Source organism: Mustela lutreola, chromosome 13, assembly GCF_030435805.1.
Source record: "Mustela lutreola isolate mMusLut2 chromosome 13, mMusLut2.pri, whole genome shotgun sequence".
Classification (NCBI taxonomy): Eukaryota; Metazoa; Chordata; class Mammalia; order Carnivora; family Mustelidae; genus Mustela; species Mustela lutreola.
In genome coordinates, this window is record NC_081302.1 from 15,491,253 (window position 1) to 15,508,034 (window position 16,782).

Here is a 16,782-nt window from a genome sequence, read left to right on the forward strand (position 1 = left end):
GATTCAGTCGCACAACCACGCCAAGATTTGGAAGAAAGTATTTCAGGCAGAAGAAACAGCTACTGCAAAGCCCTGGGGCAATGATATAAATGAGGTATTTTTTAATGATGAGGCTGGAGTATGGTGAGAGGGAGAGTGGTATGAAATGAGATCAGAGATAGGGGTAGGGAACAGATCCCTGGGGCCTTGGAGAACACGGAAACGAGCAGGGATGACTTTTTTCTAAGTGCAATGGAAAGCAAATGGAGAGTTTTTTAACAAGTCAGTTTGATCTTTGTATTTTTTAAAAACTTTATTTTAAAATAATTTCAAACTTAAAAAGAGGCATAAGACTAGCATAGAGAATGCCATTATCCAATTAACTTCCCTTCCCTTCGCAGAGAAGGGACTTTGGTGGGCAGGGCCACTCCTCCATCTCCTGGCGTCCTATGCGAACAACACTCCCAGAGGACAACAGGCACGATGCCATGGGGGTTGTGCAGAAAAAGCTGCCCAAGGGTGGAAGCAGGAATATTCCTTCGAGAACTTCTGCAAGGAGTTCAGGCTACTGTGCTTCCACAGTAGTTTTCAGATTTCACAGGAAAACCGATCTTGTTACTTGTCTCAATTCTCAAATTCATGTTGGTCCAAAAACCAGTATTACCTCTTAGATCTAGTGTCAGGTTGATTAGTTACTGCATTACTTCTCAAAACCAAACAGAAAACCTCAAAGATTTGATACCAGTGAAGTTATTCAAAGAGAATGTTATTCAAATAATTCCAGAGACTAGGCAGAGTCTCCTAAGGGAAACAGGCAGAAGGGCCACCGTTCATATTACTGTATACGTTCCAGTCTCTACATTCCAGTTGGCCTTACACTTACAGATCTTGTTGTTTCAACAGACTTGGCTTACGAGTTCAGACCACAGAAAACCTTCCTAAAACAAACTCTTCTGTCTAGATTCTCTCTCCTAGCTGAAAGCCAAGATTCAAATATTGAAATGTGCTGAGGTCCATACTTACAGATAGATATGCAAGCTCATTTCTGACTTTAGTACAATTACTTAAAGTCAACAGCTAAAATTAACTACAGATGGCCATGCATTTTCACTAAAAACATGCACACCTAATAGGTGCTCATTAAGTCATGAGGGTAAAAAGTAGAAAAGTGAAAGAGAGGTCTGGTGCTTTAGAGAAATCATTTTTTCTTATACTCAGGTAAAGGGGAGCTCTGCTAGCACAGCAGGGCTCAGCGACAAGAGGAAGTGCTCGACGCACAGTAGACTTTCAGTTAAGTAGGAGCTAATATTATTACATGTGTCAATAAAGGCAAATATTTTCTACACCTTCCTAAGAGAAAAAACAAAATGCATCTGAAAAAAAGGAAAAAAAAAAGAGCTCTGGACATAAGCATTCATCTTCCTTAAGAAAAATATAAAAACATATTTTAAAAAAGCATGATCTGACAGAACAAAAAGTAGGAAAGTTTCGATCTTTAGTGAGAGTTTGCAGTATATCCTTATCCCTCACACTCTGTGCCGACAGAGCTCCATGTAAATGTTCAACAAGAGAAGAGCGCACGCGGTGCCACGACTTACGGACTATAAATCTTCAGCTCTGATTACTAAATTTATTAACAATGTTTTCTACATTATATGTTCATTATTAACAATCATTTTCCTTCATTTAACAATGGTTCTTGAATAACAAAATAAATTATCAACAAATTCAACCATAAATTAAAAAATAATAAAGTAAAAAAAAAAAAAAGACCTCATAAGTTTCATATACGCAAGACCAACAACACATCTCCTGTATTTGGATTACAGTTTCTATGTTCTTTGTGTAAGGTAACAGAAAAATTGTTCCCTATTTCTACGGGTGCCAAGTTCACAAAATTTATGAAAAGGTTTCCCCATCTTTGTTCCGTTTAACTCACAGGCAGTACCTGGGGTTATGAGTGAGATGTGGGAAAAGGAAAGGTCATGATCACAGCAGATCATGTAAACCTAAAATATACCTCACACTTCCTAGAGATAACCTGTAGCCCTCCTTTATTAAATAATTTACAAAGACCCGTTAGAAGGATGACTTCATGAGCAGGCTGACCTCTGTCACTCTGTCAGTTTGCTACTCACGAACATATATATTTTGCCTTTAAAATGAGACAGAATACTGTTCATTTCCACAGGAGACTAGGTGTAAGGTAAGAACAAAGACGAAGCCATAAGTACTTACAAGTTATACTGTGTTATTTTAACTATTTCACTAAAGACTTTAATTACCAGGTCAGTGCACCATTCCTTGCTTAAAAATGTAATACCTTTGGAAGTAGATAAAAAAAAAAAAAAAAGAAAAAAAAAGCCAGATGTAGAAATGAAAAGGCCTGAACAGCACGACATGCAGAGTAGTTTCCAGTCAGTGACCACCAACGGGAATACTCACTCTATACAGCGCGTATTGACAACCGTTTAGCAATTCTTTAAACAGGCACTTGATAGAGTATTTTGTCGCTAGCATACTCAATACTGGGGCATCACATACACACAAAAATATGGCTTTATTACAAAGGATTCAAGATGGCAACTACTTAGAATCCAGTGCCAACACGGATTAGAACAAATCCAGTGAGTATTTTGTTTTTCAATTATTCATAGAAAATTTAATCCTGATTAAGTATCCTTGGGCAGGAATTCATGGGTAGTTGATGACTGAAACCAACATTTACGTGAAATGCTTCTGTTAATTTAATCTGTGAATACGGCTTAATTATGATTGGGGATTCAATGTAAGAGAAATGAATTATATCGGGATTAGAATTTTAGTGCCATATCACAAGGTACGTTTTTCTTCTTTCTTTTTAAACATGTAACCCTGCTTGTCCCTTCACCTAAGTGCTCAGATTTTAAAACTCTTTATAAGGAACAGCCAATAGTAATGTATCTAAGCTTTATTTTTCATAAATTATATGTCAAAAACCCTTCGCTGATCAAGCCAGAACCTGAACTACAGCCAGAAAGTGATAGAAGATAGAGAAGAACCTACACACAAATAAAGAAAACACTTACTCATTTAGCTATAAATACATTTTATATTCACATTCTGAAGTAATCTCATTTTTAATTCCTTTAAACTCCAATATGAAATGCATTTTCCTTAAAGCATAAAAAGAAGCAGTTTTTAACCAGTGTTACACTGATTTGGAGTCATGGGAGTTAGTTTAGATATGTACAAGCAAGTAATCATTTAACTGATTACTCTGCATAAGACTATCAAACCTGAGTTAACTATTGATATAAGATGATGAAGCATCACAAGTGGTGAATCTTTTACCAAAATATCATGTAATTCTTTTTCATCTTAATTTCCACAGAGAAACTGCATAAGTCACCTTAGAACAACACACTTTCTTGAAAGTTTATTAAACATATTTCAAAACATTTCATTTATTACCTTTTTTCAGTTTGCTACTGCTTAAATGCAGCTGTATAAATACCATGCTCTGCCTTCTGGGTTCAGTTTTTCATACCAAAAGTATGAAAAGAAAAAGTCACTGTATTTGGATCCTTATTGCACTCTGAAATCAATTCACTTTTCCTTTAAAGAAAATCAAGTATCAGAAGTGAGGCCGACTTTTGTGTCCAGATGATATGGTCAGTGGTAGTGTTACTGAAGAAAGTGAAGAAACTTCCCAGTATAGACTATGGGACAGAAAGAGTCTGTAGAGAATAACCATGGAAACGGACTGGCAAAGGATAACACCTATTGTTACAACCTGGAAAGAAAAGAAAGAGAATGCTTTGACTGCATGCGGAAACAGACAAATTACATTCAATTTATCATGAACCTATATCCGTCCCACTTACATACAGAGCATATATACACGTACCCTGCTCTGGCCTCTGTCTTTAACATGGGTAAGTTTTACCAAAGAAACGTTCAGTAAGAAAATACGACTAACATTCAGAACTGTCATCGTTCAAAGGCAAAATTTATTCAACAGTTAGTTTACAGACTCCAAAATAAGACACAGTTTGCTAAAGCATTTTCCCCTCAGGGTGCACACACTACAGAAGGTGGGAAGAAAAATCAGGTTAAGGGCTGATCTGGTAGGCGGAGTAGGGCATGACCCACCTGAATCCTGAAGAGTATTCTAAAAGCTCTCTCAAAAACTCTCAAGTTGCAGGGTGCCTGAGTGGCTCAGTAGGTTAAAGCCTCTGCCTTCGGCTCAGGTCATGATCCCAGAGTCCTGGGATGGAGCCCCACATCGGGCTCTCCGCTCAGCGGGGAGCCTGCTTCCCTTCCTCTCTCTCTGCCTGCCTCTCTGCCTACTTGTGATCTCTGTCTGTCAAATAAATAAATAAAAAATCTTAAAAAAAAGAAAAATTCTCAAGTTGCTTCTTTCTGTAGACTACCTTCCTACCTGTTTCCCCTTTGTGAATACCTCAAGCCCGAGAGCCATCTGTGTGCGTTCAAGGCCACACTGCACTGCTTGGGAGCGGTGGCTGGCAAAGCACGAGATGATGGAGCCGCTGACCTAAGAAGACAGCAGCTGCACGATCAGGTGTGGCATCCTTGTGCACGGCACTCTGGTCTGTGTCTTGTGCAGCCACTAGGTTGACTTTTCACAAATCTACCCTGGTTTTTAACCACTGTGTTGTAAAAAATTTTAATCAATTGTTCTTAAAAAAGATGGATCATGAACAAATTTATAAAAACAGTGTTACAAAATAGGCTGAGATAATAAAAATGATTCTCATCATTTTTTAATTAGCTAAAATTGAATGCTTTTCTTTCAAAGTTTTAATTTATATACTCACCAGTTCAATTATCTTGTTTCAAAGAACTCAGAAAACCTGGTACGTGGATAAATAGGGCTTTTCTACTTTAATCATTTGTTAATAAAGACAATAAAAAACTCTTGGGATCAGGTGTATTACTTACCTTATCTCTTTGGTAGTCACTAAAAATGACAGAAATACATGCCAGACCTGGATGGCATAAAAACCACAAGATACAGCCCTGAAACAAATGACAAATAAGTAAAATGAGTACAGCTGTGTGTTTATTTCCAGAATATGCCAGATAAAAAACATTACTAACCTCTTTAGGAGGTCCTGATCGACCTCAACTGGTCTTTAAAAGTTCTATCTAATAAAATGTAAAAATAAATTTGCTATTGTTATGATAATGTTTTGTTTCTAACCAAACGCAGACTTTAAATTTTATAAATCTTATATACACATTTTAATATATTACATTGTATATATTATATTAAATATTTAAACATGAAAATGCATTAATATAACATTAAAAATTGAGAAAAGCAAGGTACAAATGTGTAATATTCCCATAAAAAGAAAAAAATACGAATTGCATGTAGAGATACACGAAGAAATTCTGTAAGAATACCCAAAACACTGGCGAATAGCGGTGGCCCGTTTGTGGGTTAACACATGAGAGTAGAACTGAGCAAGTAAGGATGGGATACCTTTTAACATTGTACTCTTCCAGCATCTCTTTTCTATTTTTCCAAGAGCTACCATGTGTTTTCATTTTCAAAATTAAATTTTAAGTAAAAGAATAAGTTAATAAAATAGTAGCTGTGGAGATGCTCAGTATGTTGAAGATACAGGAAAAAAATGATGCTAAAAAAAATGTGTTTAGGGGCACCTGGGTGGCTCAGTGGCATAAGCCTCTGCCTTCGGCTCAGGTCATGATCACAGGGTCCTGGGATGGAGCCCCGCATCGGGCTCTCTGCTCAATGGGGAGCCTGCTTCCTTCTCCTCTCTCTCTCTGCCTGCCTCTCTGCCTACTTGTGACTTCTGTCTATCAAATAAATAAATAAATCTTTTAAAAAAAATGTGTTTAGCATGCTACTGTTTGTGTTGATAAGGGAGGGAATACATAGGAATATTTAAAATTCTCTAGGAAGGTAAGTTAGGAATTAATAGTAGTGATTATATAATAAGATAATATCTGAGTAGATGGGAGAGATGTAAAGAATATATTTCTTTTTAAATATTTTCAGATGTTTGAACCCATTTAAAAAGTTAGATTAACACCTATAAAAATAATTCTTTTAAATTCAAGAAAAAGTTCAGAACAAAAGAGGAAATTTAGTTCTAAAACACCGTAAATATATGTTATCTTTCTGGACAAAAAGCACTCCTGTCCCCGTGCAAAATTCAAACGCAAAACGGCATTCTTCTTGCCTGTCTGGTACACAGACAGCAGACGCGGCTTCCTGGGGCTGCCCGAGCAGCTCGGAACTGCTCATGGCTGGGACAGGACCCTGGTGCTTCTGCCACCGCCGCCTTGGAAGGTGGAGCCCTGGGCACTCCGGTGGGGGTGGGAAGGGGCCGCTGACGGAACAGCTTATCTGAATGCTGTTCTGAGGCACCAGGATGAAGGCACCTGGATTCCCTCAACCTGACAGAGAACCAGAACCTTCTAGGGAGGTAGGCTCCTGCAACGTCACTCTCCCAAATTCTCTCATCTTTTCCTTTGTTAAATGGGTAGAGAAAAAAAAAATTCAATTTGCTTTAAGATCCCACCCGTACAAGGACATAGAAAGGAGGAATAAAGTCAACGCGACCTCACACGGAGGTGCTGAAACACAGTATGTCCTCAGTGTCCCGCTTCGTCTGCGTATGCCGCAGAGAGCTCCTCGTGGTTAGAAAACACTGCCACTCTGATGGAACAGTTCACAATTAATAAGTGCTTTTTGAGAAATGTAAACTGTTTTCTAACTTATATTTTTAAAACCTTGGATACTACAGGAAAAAAATGTGAAATTCCTATTGATGAAGAAATTATGTATGACCCAGGCAAAACTGACCTATCTAAGATTACATGGAAACTACTATTTCATAGGTTCTGTAAAATGGGATAATAATATCTATATCTCATAGGCTGTAAAGATTAAATGAGTTAAAGAACATGAAGGGCATATCTTCGTGCTCTAACGTGTCAGAAGAGCTTAACTAACATCAGCATGGGGTTGCTTAACCTTCCCAAAACAGCAGAACAAAGCTGATAATCAGAAGAAGCCATTTTCTACCCAAACTCATACTTTGGCAAACGTGATGTAAAACTCCCTTTTTAGCGTGCTTCTCTCCACTGTGATGATCTGGTAGAGTCCACAGCCTAATGACAATGCTAGGCAAATCCTTAAAATGATTAGCAAGATCCCTGCTAAGTTGTGATGCGAATGGTAGCTGTGAGGACTGGTATCTTCGAACTGTTCCCAGAGCAGCAAAATACTCTGCAAAATACAATATTACATTTAGAGAAAAAAAAAAAAATCTTGTCTACTCATATGTACTTTATCAACTCTTTTCAAACATTCCCTTAAAGAGTATATAAACATTCCTAAGAGGTTCTAAGATTTACCAGACTATAAATGCTGCTGAGTAACAAAGCACAGGTATTAGGCACAGACTTTTCCTCCCTGATCCCCTAAGCTAAAGAACAGGGATTTTTATCAAAGATCACATACAAAAGATAAAAAATGCAATTGGGACCACAATTCAAGTAAAACATCTCTAAAGATGAAAATAAGCTGGGGCGCCTGGGTGGGTCAGTGGGTTTTGCATCTGCCTTCGGCTCAGGTCATGATCCCGAGGTCCTGAGATCGAGCCTCATATCGGGCTCTCTGCTCAGTGGGGAACCTGCTTCCTCCTCTCTCTCTCTCTCTGCCTGCTTCTCTGCCTACTTGTGATCTCTTTCTCTGTGTCAAATAAATAAAATCTTAAAAAAAAAAGAGAGAGAATAAGTTAAACCATTAAGAGAATAAACCTAAATTTTCTTCTAAATCTCTCTTCCTTCAGCACCATATTAGGAATCAAAATTAATTTTGAATTTTGAATACAAAAGTTTGAAATTTGAATAAAAAAATGTATTCAAGTCCATCATCTCAGGATAACTTTGAAATTATCTTGGTACCTTCTGTAATCCAGAAGTGAGTAAGTCAGAATTGTTGATTTTAGATGTCACTCTCCAGTATAAAGGGGGGAGAGAGAGAGAGAGAGGGGGGGGGGGGGAGAGACTGTGTATTTTTTTTTTTTAAGTTGAGAGAGAGAATGAGTACATGCACACACACAAGCAGTGGAAAGAGGCAGAGGGAGAGGGAGAGAGAAACCCCAAGCAGGTTCCACCTCCAGTGTGGAGCCCAACAGGGGGTTCAAACGGAGGACTCTGACATCATGACCTGAGCCAAAATCAAGAGTTGAATCTTCAAGTGACTGAACCAGCCAGGTGCCCTAAAGGAGAGTATAGCTTTAATATTCACTATAAGTACCCAGGCTATTCATGCATAATGGCATTTACTCATCCTTTTGTTTGTTGACCCCCCAATATTGTTACCATTACAGTAGAAAGCTCAGCAGATCCTCATTAGCTCTTCTACTTATTGCTGTTCAGTAGAAACACTTTCCTTCCACCTTTCCCAAACACAAATTTTCAATCACAAATTACTATGATGTTTTTGCCATCATAGTATCAGTAGCTCTGTGTATCCTTCATTTGCCAACTCAGCCCTCAGAATGGTTTTCAGTGGCTTCCAAAGAATTCAGATTGAAACTCAGTCATTAAATCCAATTCTTAGACATTACAGGGTTTGTCAGCAACCCCTTCCTCTTCTTACTCAGATCATCTATCCTGGTCTTAGACCTACCTGGGCTCCTCGGCCATGCTGCACACATGCATTTCCTCCTTAGGCTGAGTATTTGCTCTCCATTACTGAAGTGTTAGTTCTTCACTTCCCCAAGTTACTATACCCATACGATTCCTTAACCTCTATTTCTAAACTTAACTTTTGCAGTGAAGAAGTGCTCTTGTACAACTACTATCTCCTGGTATCTACGTGAGGTGATGGATATGTTAACTAGTCTGATTTTGGGGATCATTTCACAATGTATACATATATCAAAACATCGAGTTGTATACCTTAACATGTACAACTTTTTTTGTTAATTATACCTCAATAAAGCCAACAAAACCCCATCACTTGCCATGATTCACATTTTTATATATTCAAAATTCTACATTTTCCTGATGTGTATACTAACATGTGACCTGTGGAAAATAGGCATGTATTTATTTAGTCATGTGTACCTCATCTGGGTGGTGACTGAGAACCAGAGCTTATATAAGCTCTAGAGCAGTGTCATAATCTCAGTTCTCAATTCATATTTGTCTATGATAATGGATTCAAATTATAATGAAATAATAAAAGTTCATTTCTTAAGAAAGCTCTTTATTGAGAAATGAGAATTTGATGTTATTAACACTACTCTCCATAAGCTCTAGATTAGAAACAGTAAGTTGGTAGAATCTTGCCCTTATCTTAATCATTTCTAACACAGTGCCTTAGAAAGGCATTATTTCCTATCTAAATATCATCACTTGTGACATGATCTCTTTCTAACCCAATCATGAAATTCAATACACCTATTTCACTTGGCACCTACTATACTAAATACATACTATGAGTACAGAGATGAGCAAAGCACAGGACTTCTCCTTAGTTAATGAATTTTTCACTCTAATGTATTAAGATTTAGATTATAATGTCCTTTGTAGAGCCCAGGTACAGATTTCATTTTCATCTACAGCTAATGATGGTCACAAACTCAGTATAAATTTTTCGTTATATTTTCCTTAATAATTTTTATAAAATCCATTGCACATAGGCATATGGAGATCCTAGAATAGAAGAAAACAAACAAAAAAAGGGCTAAGAGGACTAAATTTTCTAAAAGACTAAATTCGATCTTGGACTTGTTTTCAAAAACTAGATCCTATTCATTCTTATTCCATTTTTTGCTTTTTCATTAACCTCAGATTTCCTTTGAATTCTTTCATGTATAAAGTAAAAGAACTGGACCTAAAAATCCTTGCCCATGGATGAATCTCAAATTCACTGATGCACTCATTTAAAATGTTAAGTTCTTACTATGTGTTAGAAATTATGAAAGAAAGCTATTAAGTAGGAAATGAGAATCTATCCTAATATTAAGCATTCTGCACATTTAAAATAAGCTGATTGAAAGCTCAAAGTCAAGTAAATTATAACTAAATTCTGCAATCGACATATACAGCACTCAATACTGTATGTACATTATTTGATATGTCACTCTTTAAATTCATGCTTTAAAATGACAAATTCCTCATTGGTCCCGTTTCACTTTTCAAATGAGGTTATGCTCAAGGTTACAGTATTGTATATTCAAAGTACAAACACTGAGCATCAACACTCACCTGTGTGATGACGATGAACACTGCAATGCCTGTGGATGCGGGAGTTGAATCCCACTGGAGAGGTCTGCTTTGAGACTTCTTCATTCTGACTATCGTCCAACCCATGCACAGACTCAGAAGCAGGTATAACATTTGAATTTGGGACGCAATGTCAAAAACTAATGGGAAATGAAAACCAAAGTCAACCAAGTTTTCATAATACAAAGGCTTAGGTCCTTTTAGCACTGAGAATATAATTATCTTTTTAAACGCAAAAAGAGAGGCATTTTCGAAGAGAAGTTGATAAAATTCAATAATAAGAAATATTCAAGTAGAACTCTAAAAATTAAAATGTTGCCAATAATTTTGTAAACATTTCTGAAAATAGAACAATGGCAATATTCCCTTTCTCTCTCTCTCTATATATATATCTTTATTAAGACCAACTTTAAATCTCCTTGTGTTTCCCATTTTTCTTAGCCTTTCTTACTATATAATACTGTTCTCTATAACTGACTGCTCATTAAAATAAACACATTTTAAAAGTAATTTCTGCAATGTGGACAATACTAGTATCATTTCCAGGTCGTTATTTTTTGATGGTTGAATTCTATAATGTGACCTCATTTTCTAAAATTATTAATAAGAAATAGCATGACAATAAAACACATGGCTGCTGTAACATTCAAATTTGTTGGCTTTAGTGTTAAGAGTCCTGGGGACGAATGAAACGCTCCGTGCGTTAGTGTGATGCGCCACCACGTGGCCATCACCGACACTGCAGGGAAGGCTGCTACTTTAAAAAATGAGGCGACAAGACCACCCATCCAGTTCCCCATTTGGAAAAGACAACACTCTATAAATACTCTAAGTTCCACGCATTTTTATTTTGGAAACTAGTATTTATTGATTTAAAAAGAGATGATCACTTTCTCATAGGGTATTCTGATGTGGATTTTGGAATAAACGTGATTAAAATTTAACAAAGTGAAACTTTCTTCAAATTGTCAGCTTCACCTTGGACATCTAAGACTTTCACTTCTCTTATATAAAGCTATTTTTGCCGAAACAGGTAAAAGTAGCTGTACTATAATATACTAAAAAGCTGCAAGTGTAAAACCTTTTAATGATACACCTTTTCACATATATTTTTTTACCATTTTCTCTCTTCTCTGCCATCCAAATGAAAACTGGATACTCGACATTTATGCTCATATATTTGTAACAGTGAATTCTGATAATGAATTGTTACTACGTTGGAATGGTACAAAATGTCATGGCCTTCTAGATCAAGCACAATTTTCTTTCATCACAGGTTGTAAATGACTGTGATGCCAATTATTTTATCAAATATCTCACAAATACATACTCAGTTACTTAAAGAGCTCACTCAATGGAATAGTCCTGCATAAGTTGCTAATTAGCAAAAACAATACCTGGGGGGAAAAACCCTGATGTTCTGGCTCTTTCCTTTGTATACTAAGACACACACTGACAGAATACCCTAACTGTATGTATAGGTAGAACCCTGCTTACCTGTCACTGAAAAATACCCAGTTGTAGATAAAATATACACATCACATAAAAATCCCACTCTTTGTTATTTTATTAACAATCTTGACATTTTAATCATTTAATAATCAAACCTGTTGTTGGAACACCAAAATTAATCAACATTCATTGTTAGTTTAATGAAAAGAAACCTTTTAACTTTTAACCTGCAGTGAAGATGCCAGACAGCCTCAAACAGTATTCTGTGCGCAGCAGCACTGACAAACATGCAAAAGACCCTGATTATAGTACTGGCTTCCACTGATGGGCTTTTGTGTGCTTTGCCTTTCAAAATGCATAAGCTAAATTATTTCTCAGGTTCTGTTCAGCTTTAAAATTCTATGGTTCTCGGGCGCCTGGGTGGCTCAGTTGGTTAAGCGGCTGCCTTCGGCTCAGGTCATGATCCTGGAGTCCTGGAATCAAGCCCCACATTGGGCTCCCAGCTCTGCTTCTCCCTCTGACCTTCTCCCCCTCTCAAGCTCTCTCTCTCTCTCAAATAAATGAAATCTTAAAAAAAAAAAAAAATTCTACGGTTCTCTTAAACATCCTGAGTGACCTAAGAGACAAGAGCAGGAGACACCAGAGCTCTCAATACTGTTCAAAAAGGAGAAGCAACTCTTATTCGTGTTGAAGAGGTGACCAGTACACATCCTTTGCAGTAGAAAAACAAAGGTTCTAAGAGGTTTCAAATCTTAAAATAGGCAGCAAGATGATAAATGGATCCGAGATCATTACAGAGATGACCATGAGCTACCCTATTAAATAGAGATGAGACTACAAGAGAACTATGGAACTATTTCAAAAAGTAAATCATAGAATGGTTTTGTATTCAGAATCTCCTTTTTTAGAGTAAATCTTGACTATTTTTCTGGGACTAAAAATGGCATTATAGATTATGGAAACTTTTAAATATTTTTCCCATCACGCTTAGTTGGAAAATTACGTCATCAAAGTTCTTCATATAAATAAAAGAACGAAGCTGTGAGGTCAGTTCCATGACAGGTATCATATACTCTCTGGCTTTGATTTCTGTGTCAGAAATAGTCAAAAAAGGGATGAAAGTAGGAAAACCACCTTCAGCTTTGGGCTCAGAACACTTGGCTCCGAGTCTGGTGTCTCCCACGCAACAGCTGCTGACATTGGGAAATGTGCTTCCTGTCAATGACCCCAGATTCTTTACGTGCAAACTAGGGATAAACGTCTCTACTTCACTGAGTTTTTATTGAGGTAAACTGAGAGAAGGCATATAAATATGCTCCCGAAACAATGAAAATGACCCTCGTTACGTATTATCAAGAAGAAACTAAACCGGACAGATGGGAACGGAATCTTTTCATTTGGGCTGAATTGTACCCAACCCTGGATAGAAAAGCTGTATCGGGATGAACATAATTTATAAAAAAAGCAAAACAAGCCAGAAGCAGATAGCAAGTTTAGGTTTCAAAAAACACATCTCAGAAAGATACTCACATTCTGCCAAAGTTCCCATAAAAGGTATGCCTATTCCATCTTTGGAGTAACTGAGAAAGTGAAGAGAAGAGTATTAGTGTAACTTACAAATGCGCAAAGATGGTTCATAATCAAAGCAAGCATAATTTTGGCGAACTAATTAGGATTAATTAGATGTAATGGTGAACACAGCTTTAGTGGTTTCGAGTTACCTGGAGAAATGAATATAATTAGCTAAAGCCGAGGCGGCTTGCAGCAGCAGCGCGGTTGTCAGAACCTTGAGGATCACGTGCATGGGCCCTCCTTTCTTGATAGCCTGCCACAGTGACTGAGCGTAAATGCAAGCAAGCACAAAGTACACCAGGACTAGGAGGAAAAAGAACTCATGTAACCCTGTGAAGAGAAGAAAGGGGTTTGCTTCAGTACAACAGAGCCAGGGACAGTGTGGGGCTGTTTTCAAATCTTCCCTCAGTATATTTCTAGAACTTGGCATTTTAACTGGAGTCATTGCATTCACTTGTGTATGGAAAAAAAGGGAAACTGTTAAAATGTAAACAATTTTTTACTTTGGGATAAAGATTTAAATCTAAGAAGACGGGTTAAACGAAAGAAGGTAAAGTCAATCTATAAAAATCATCGTGGTCGGGGGATAAGCCTAAAAACTAACCATAAGAGCACAGTTTCGTTAGAAAACAGTAAATTAAAACCAGGATTTTAGCAGTTAGACATACTTTTTGCCCCCAAAGTGGATTACTTTAGTGTGAAACTCAGGAACAGATTTGGTCAACAATAGTTTAATACACCCTGACGATGGTTCTCAAAGTGCCATCCCTGCGCCAGCAGCAAGGAACTTGTTGGAAACAGAAATGCACATTCTTGGGCCTTATCCCTGATCTACTTTATCAGAAATTCTGGGAGAGGGGAGTAGCAAGCTGTGTTTTAATAAGCTCATCAGGTGATTCTGATGCAAAAAACAGCTCTGGAATGTACCATGACCTTACATTTCCGGTTGGACAAAGTTTCAAAATACCTGTTATGACCAGAGGCCCCTCCTGAAGAAAACTGTCAGCTCTTGTCAAAGAGGAAATCCCACGGAGACCATGAGACTCCATTCCCAGTTGACTGAAACTGTAATACCTAATCAAACGGCCACCAACCCGAAGACCAGCCACTGGCCGCCAGACTAATTTGGTTCTCAAAGATAAGTCAGGCTAATCATATTCTCTCAGGAAATGACACCACAAACATGGAAAGAATCAGGCAACAGAAACTGAAGTTGAAGGGAGCCGACGTTGGGACAGACCAAAGATGTCAGATCAGGCCACAGTGAAATAAATATTTTGAGTAAACAGGAATTTCAAATAAGCAAAGAGAGCTGGTTGGTAAAGACAAGAACAAAGCAAAGCAAATGAGCAGACTTTATGTTAGAAACGGTGCCAGTCGTTACGTAGCCTCTAGTTCCTATAAACAGTTTTCCGGTACAGTGTTCATGCAACCACAACATAAACACCCCCTTTTTCTGCATTACCTGGAATCTTTTTTTTTTTTTTTTAAGATTTTATTTATTTATTTGTCAGAGAGAGAGAGAGTGAGAGCGAGCACAGGCAGACAGAGTGGAAGGCAGAGGCAGAGGGAGAAGCAGACTCCCTGCGGAGCAAGGAGCCCGATGTGGGACTCGATCCCAGGACGCTGGGATCATGACCTGAGCCGAAGGCAGCTGCTTAACCAACTGAGCCACCCAGGCGTCCCTACCTGGAATCTTTTGACTGTGTCTTCATTTTTCAGAAGTTTCAGAAAATTTTTATCATGAACTAGAGGGTTAGCTTTGAGTTTACTAGCTTCTGTACATTGACTTGGTTACATCCACTGCTAGTTCCTAATATGAAGATTTTATATTTATCTAAATACACCAGATATTGTATGTAAACACACTGGAGTGCAGCGCGGGTGGCTGTGAGGGGAGCTGCGTCCGCTGATTCTGGGGACGAAGAGTCCGAACTGCGATCACTGCCATCCGATCGCGGGCTCGGAATCTGCTCCGGTTTCCCACCCGAGCTAAACTCCAATCAACAGGCAGAGAAGGGAGTATTCATTTTGAAAAAAGCAATCCAGAAGATGCAAATAGTAGGAAAAACAGTCAATAGATGCTTCAATCTCAGTCATGTTTTTAGAACGGGTAGGAATAAGAGAGAGAGAGAAGTAGTGTTTCAGCCACTGGGTGTCTCTCCTGCTCTGCGTATATAAATGTCGCTAGTTCTTCTCTCATGCAGGTGAAAAAGCATGTTTGGACTTCAGGAAGAGAAGATCAAATAACTGAAAAGGCATAATTTCTTTTTAAACTCGAAGAGTATTCCAGCTTTAGAAATAATGAGACAATAAGCCTGGGATTATGACAGTAATGGAACAAGACAGAAAACACGCTAAGCGTGTTATCACTACAGTAAAAATTCTTTATGAGGTCCTGTCTTTTGAATCTTAGTTTTTATTTTCCCTTCTTAGCATACAGAATTAAGTATGGCATTCTTTTGTTTTATTTACTTAAAATACTTTACAGAGTATCTATTACAAGATCAAGTTTCAAACTCCATCAGGTTACAAATCCACGACAAAAAGAAAATCCGCAGACTATTTACTGAGTATTCAGAATAATGTAGAAAGTACTTGTGAAAAGAAGACATATGTCAGCAGCACAAAATAGGATTATTCAATATTAAATGTACCCTCCAGAAAAGCTAACATTATAAGCAACAAATCATTTCATTCAGATAACACGTTAGGTAACTTGAACTAGCTCAGGACATCTGGGTCCTGTACTTCATTCATCATTACTCTTACCTTGTTTCTGTCCACGAGACAGTCTAGAGGTAAAATGCTGATTCTGCACGTACTGTTCTCTTAACTAAATCCCTTCTAGAAAAAAGAACTCTGTTCTTTTCTCTTCAGTGATCAACTTTTTTATTCTGTCACCACCCTTCACAAGAAAGCCAACTCTATTTGCTCACTGTGAAATTAGATTCTACTTTTAAGACAGGTGGGTGGTTAAGTATGAACTCTCACCTGTACACAAGGAAGAAAAATGCTGTCGAGCGAGCATGCAAGGAGGTGGCCCAAATGTATGTTATGAGGGAGCACGCACGCAGATTTTAAGGCGAACTTAAAGCAGCACTGGCAAAACTCAGCAGGAAGAAAACTTACAGGACAGCTTCAAAAAACTCAGCTCCAGCTACATGACAGGAGAAAAAAGGGTAAGAAAAGAGGAGAGCCGCTGGGTCAGGGGAGCGGCACTGGAACACGCCTGCCGACCCCAAAGTCCACAACACCTGCAAGTGTTTCAAGATACATCCTGACTAGCCTCGACTGATCACAGAAATTCCAACAGCCCTGCCAGGAAGAGGTAAGCCTCACCCTTCACTCTGACACATGAGTCTATGCCTATCCCACTTCGGACCCCTTCCACTTACATTTCTCTTACGATGGTGTAGAGTAAGGGCATGTGCCCCAGCTCTGGCCAGTGAAGTCAAATGAGGGAGTTTCTGGGAAAGGTTTCCTTGCTCTCAAAAA

General features: G+C 38.1%; 1 protein-coding gene across 2 annotated transcripts in view; it reads right to left on the reverse strand.

Moving 5' to 3' along the window:
* Positions 1-1,589: 1,589 nt before the first annotated feature.
* Positions 1,590-16,782, reverse strand: part of GPR180 (G protein-coupled receptor 180) — a 30,739-nt gene continuing 15,546 nt past the window's right edge. The window contains exons 4-9 of one of the 2 annotated variants that reach the window (XM_059144230.1): positions 13,434-13,614; positions 13,243-13,292; positions 10,243-10,400; positions 7,055-7,246; positions 4,924-5,001; positions 1,590-3,754 (exon numbers count right to left, since the gene is read on the reverse strand). In XM_059144230.1, coding sequence (XP_059000213.1) covers positions 3,596-3,754; positions 4,924-5,001; positions 7,055-7,246; positions 10,243-10,400; positions 13,243-13,292; positions 13,434-13,614 — 818 coding nt within the window. In that variant the 3' untranslated portion in view covers positions 1,590-3,595. The remainder of the gene's footprint in view (positions 3,755-4,923; positions 5,002-7,054; positions 7,247-10,242; positions 10,401-13,242; positions 13,293-13,433; positions 13,615-16,782) is intronic. The other variant, XM_059144231.1, reaches the window with a different exon arrangement.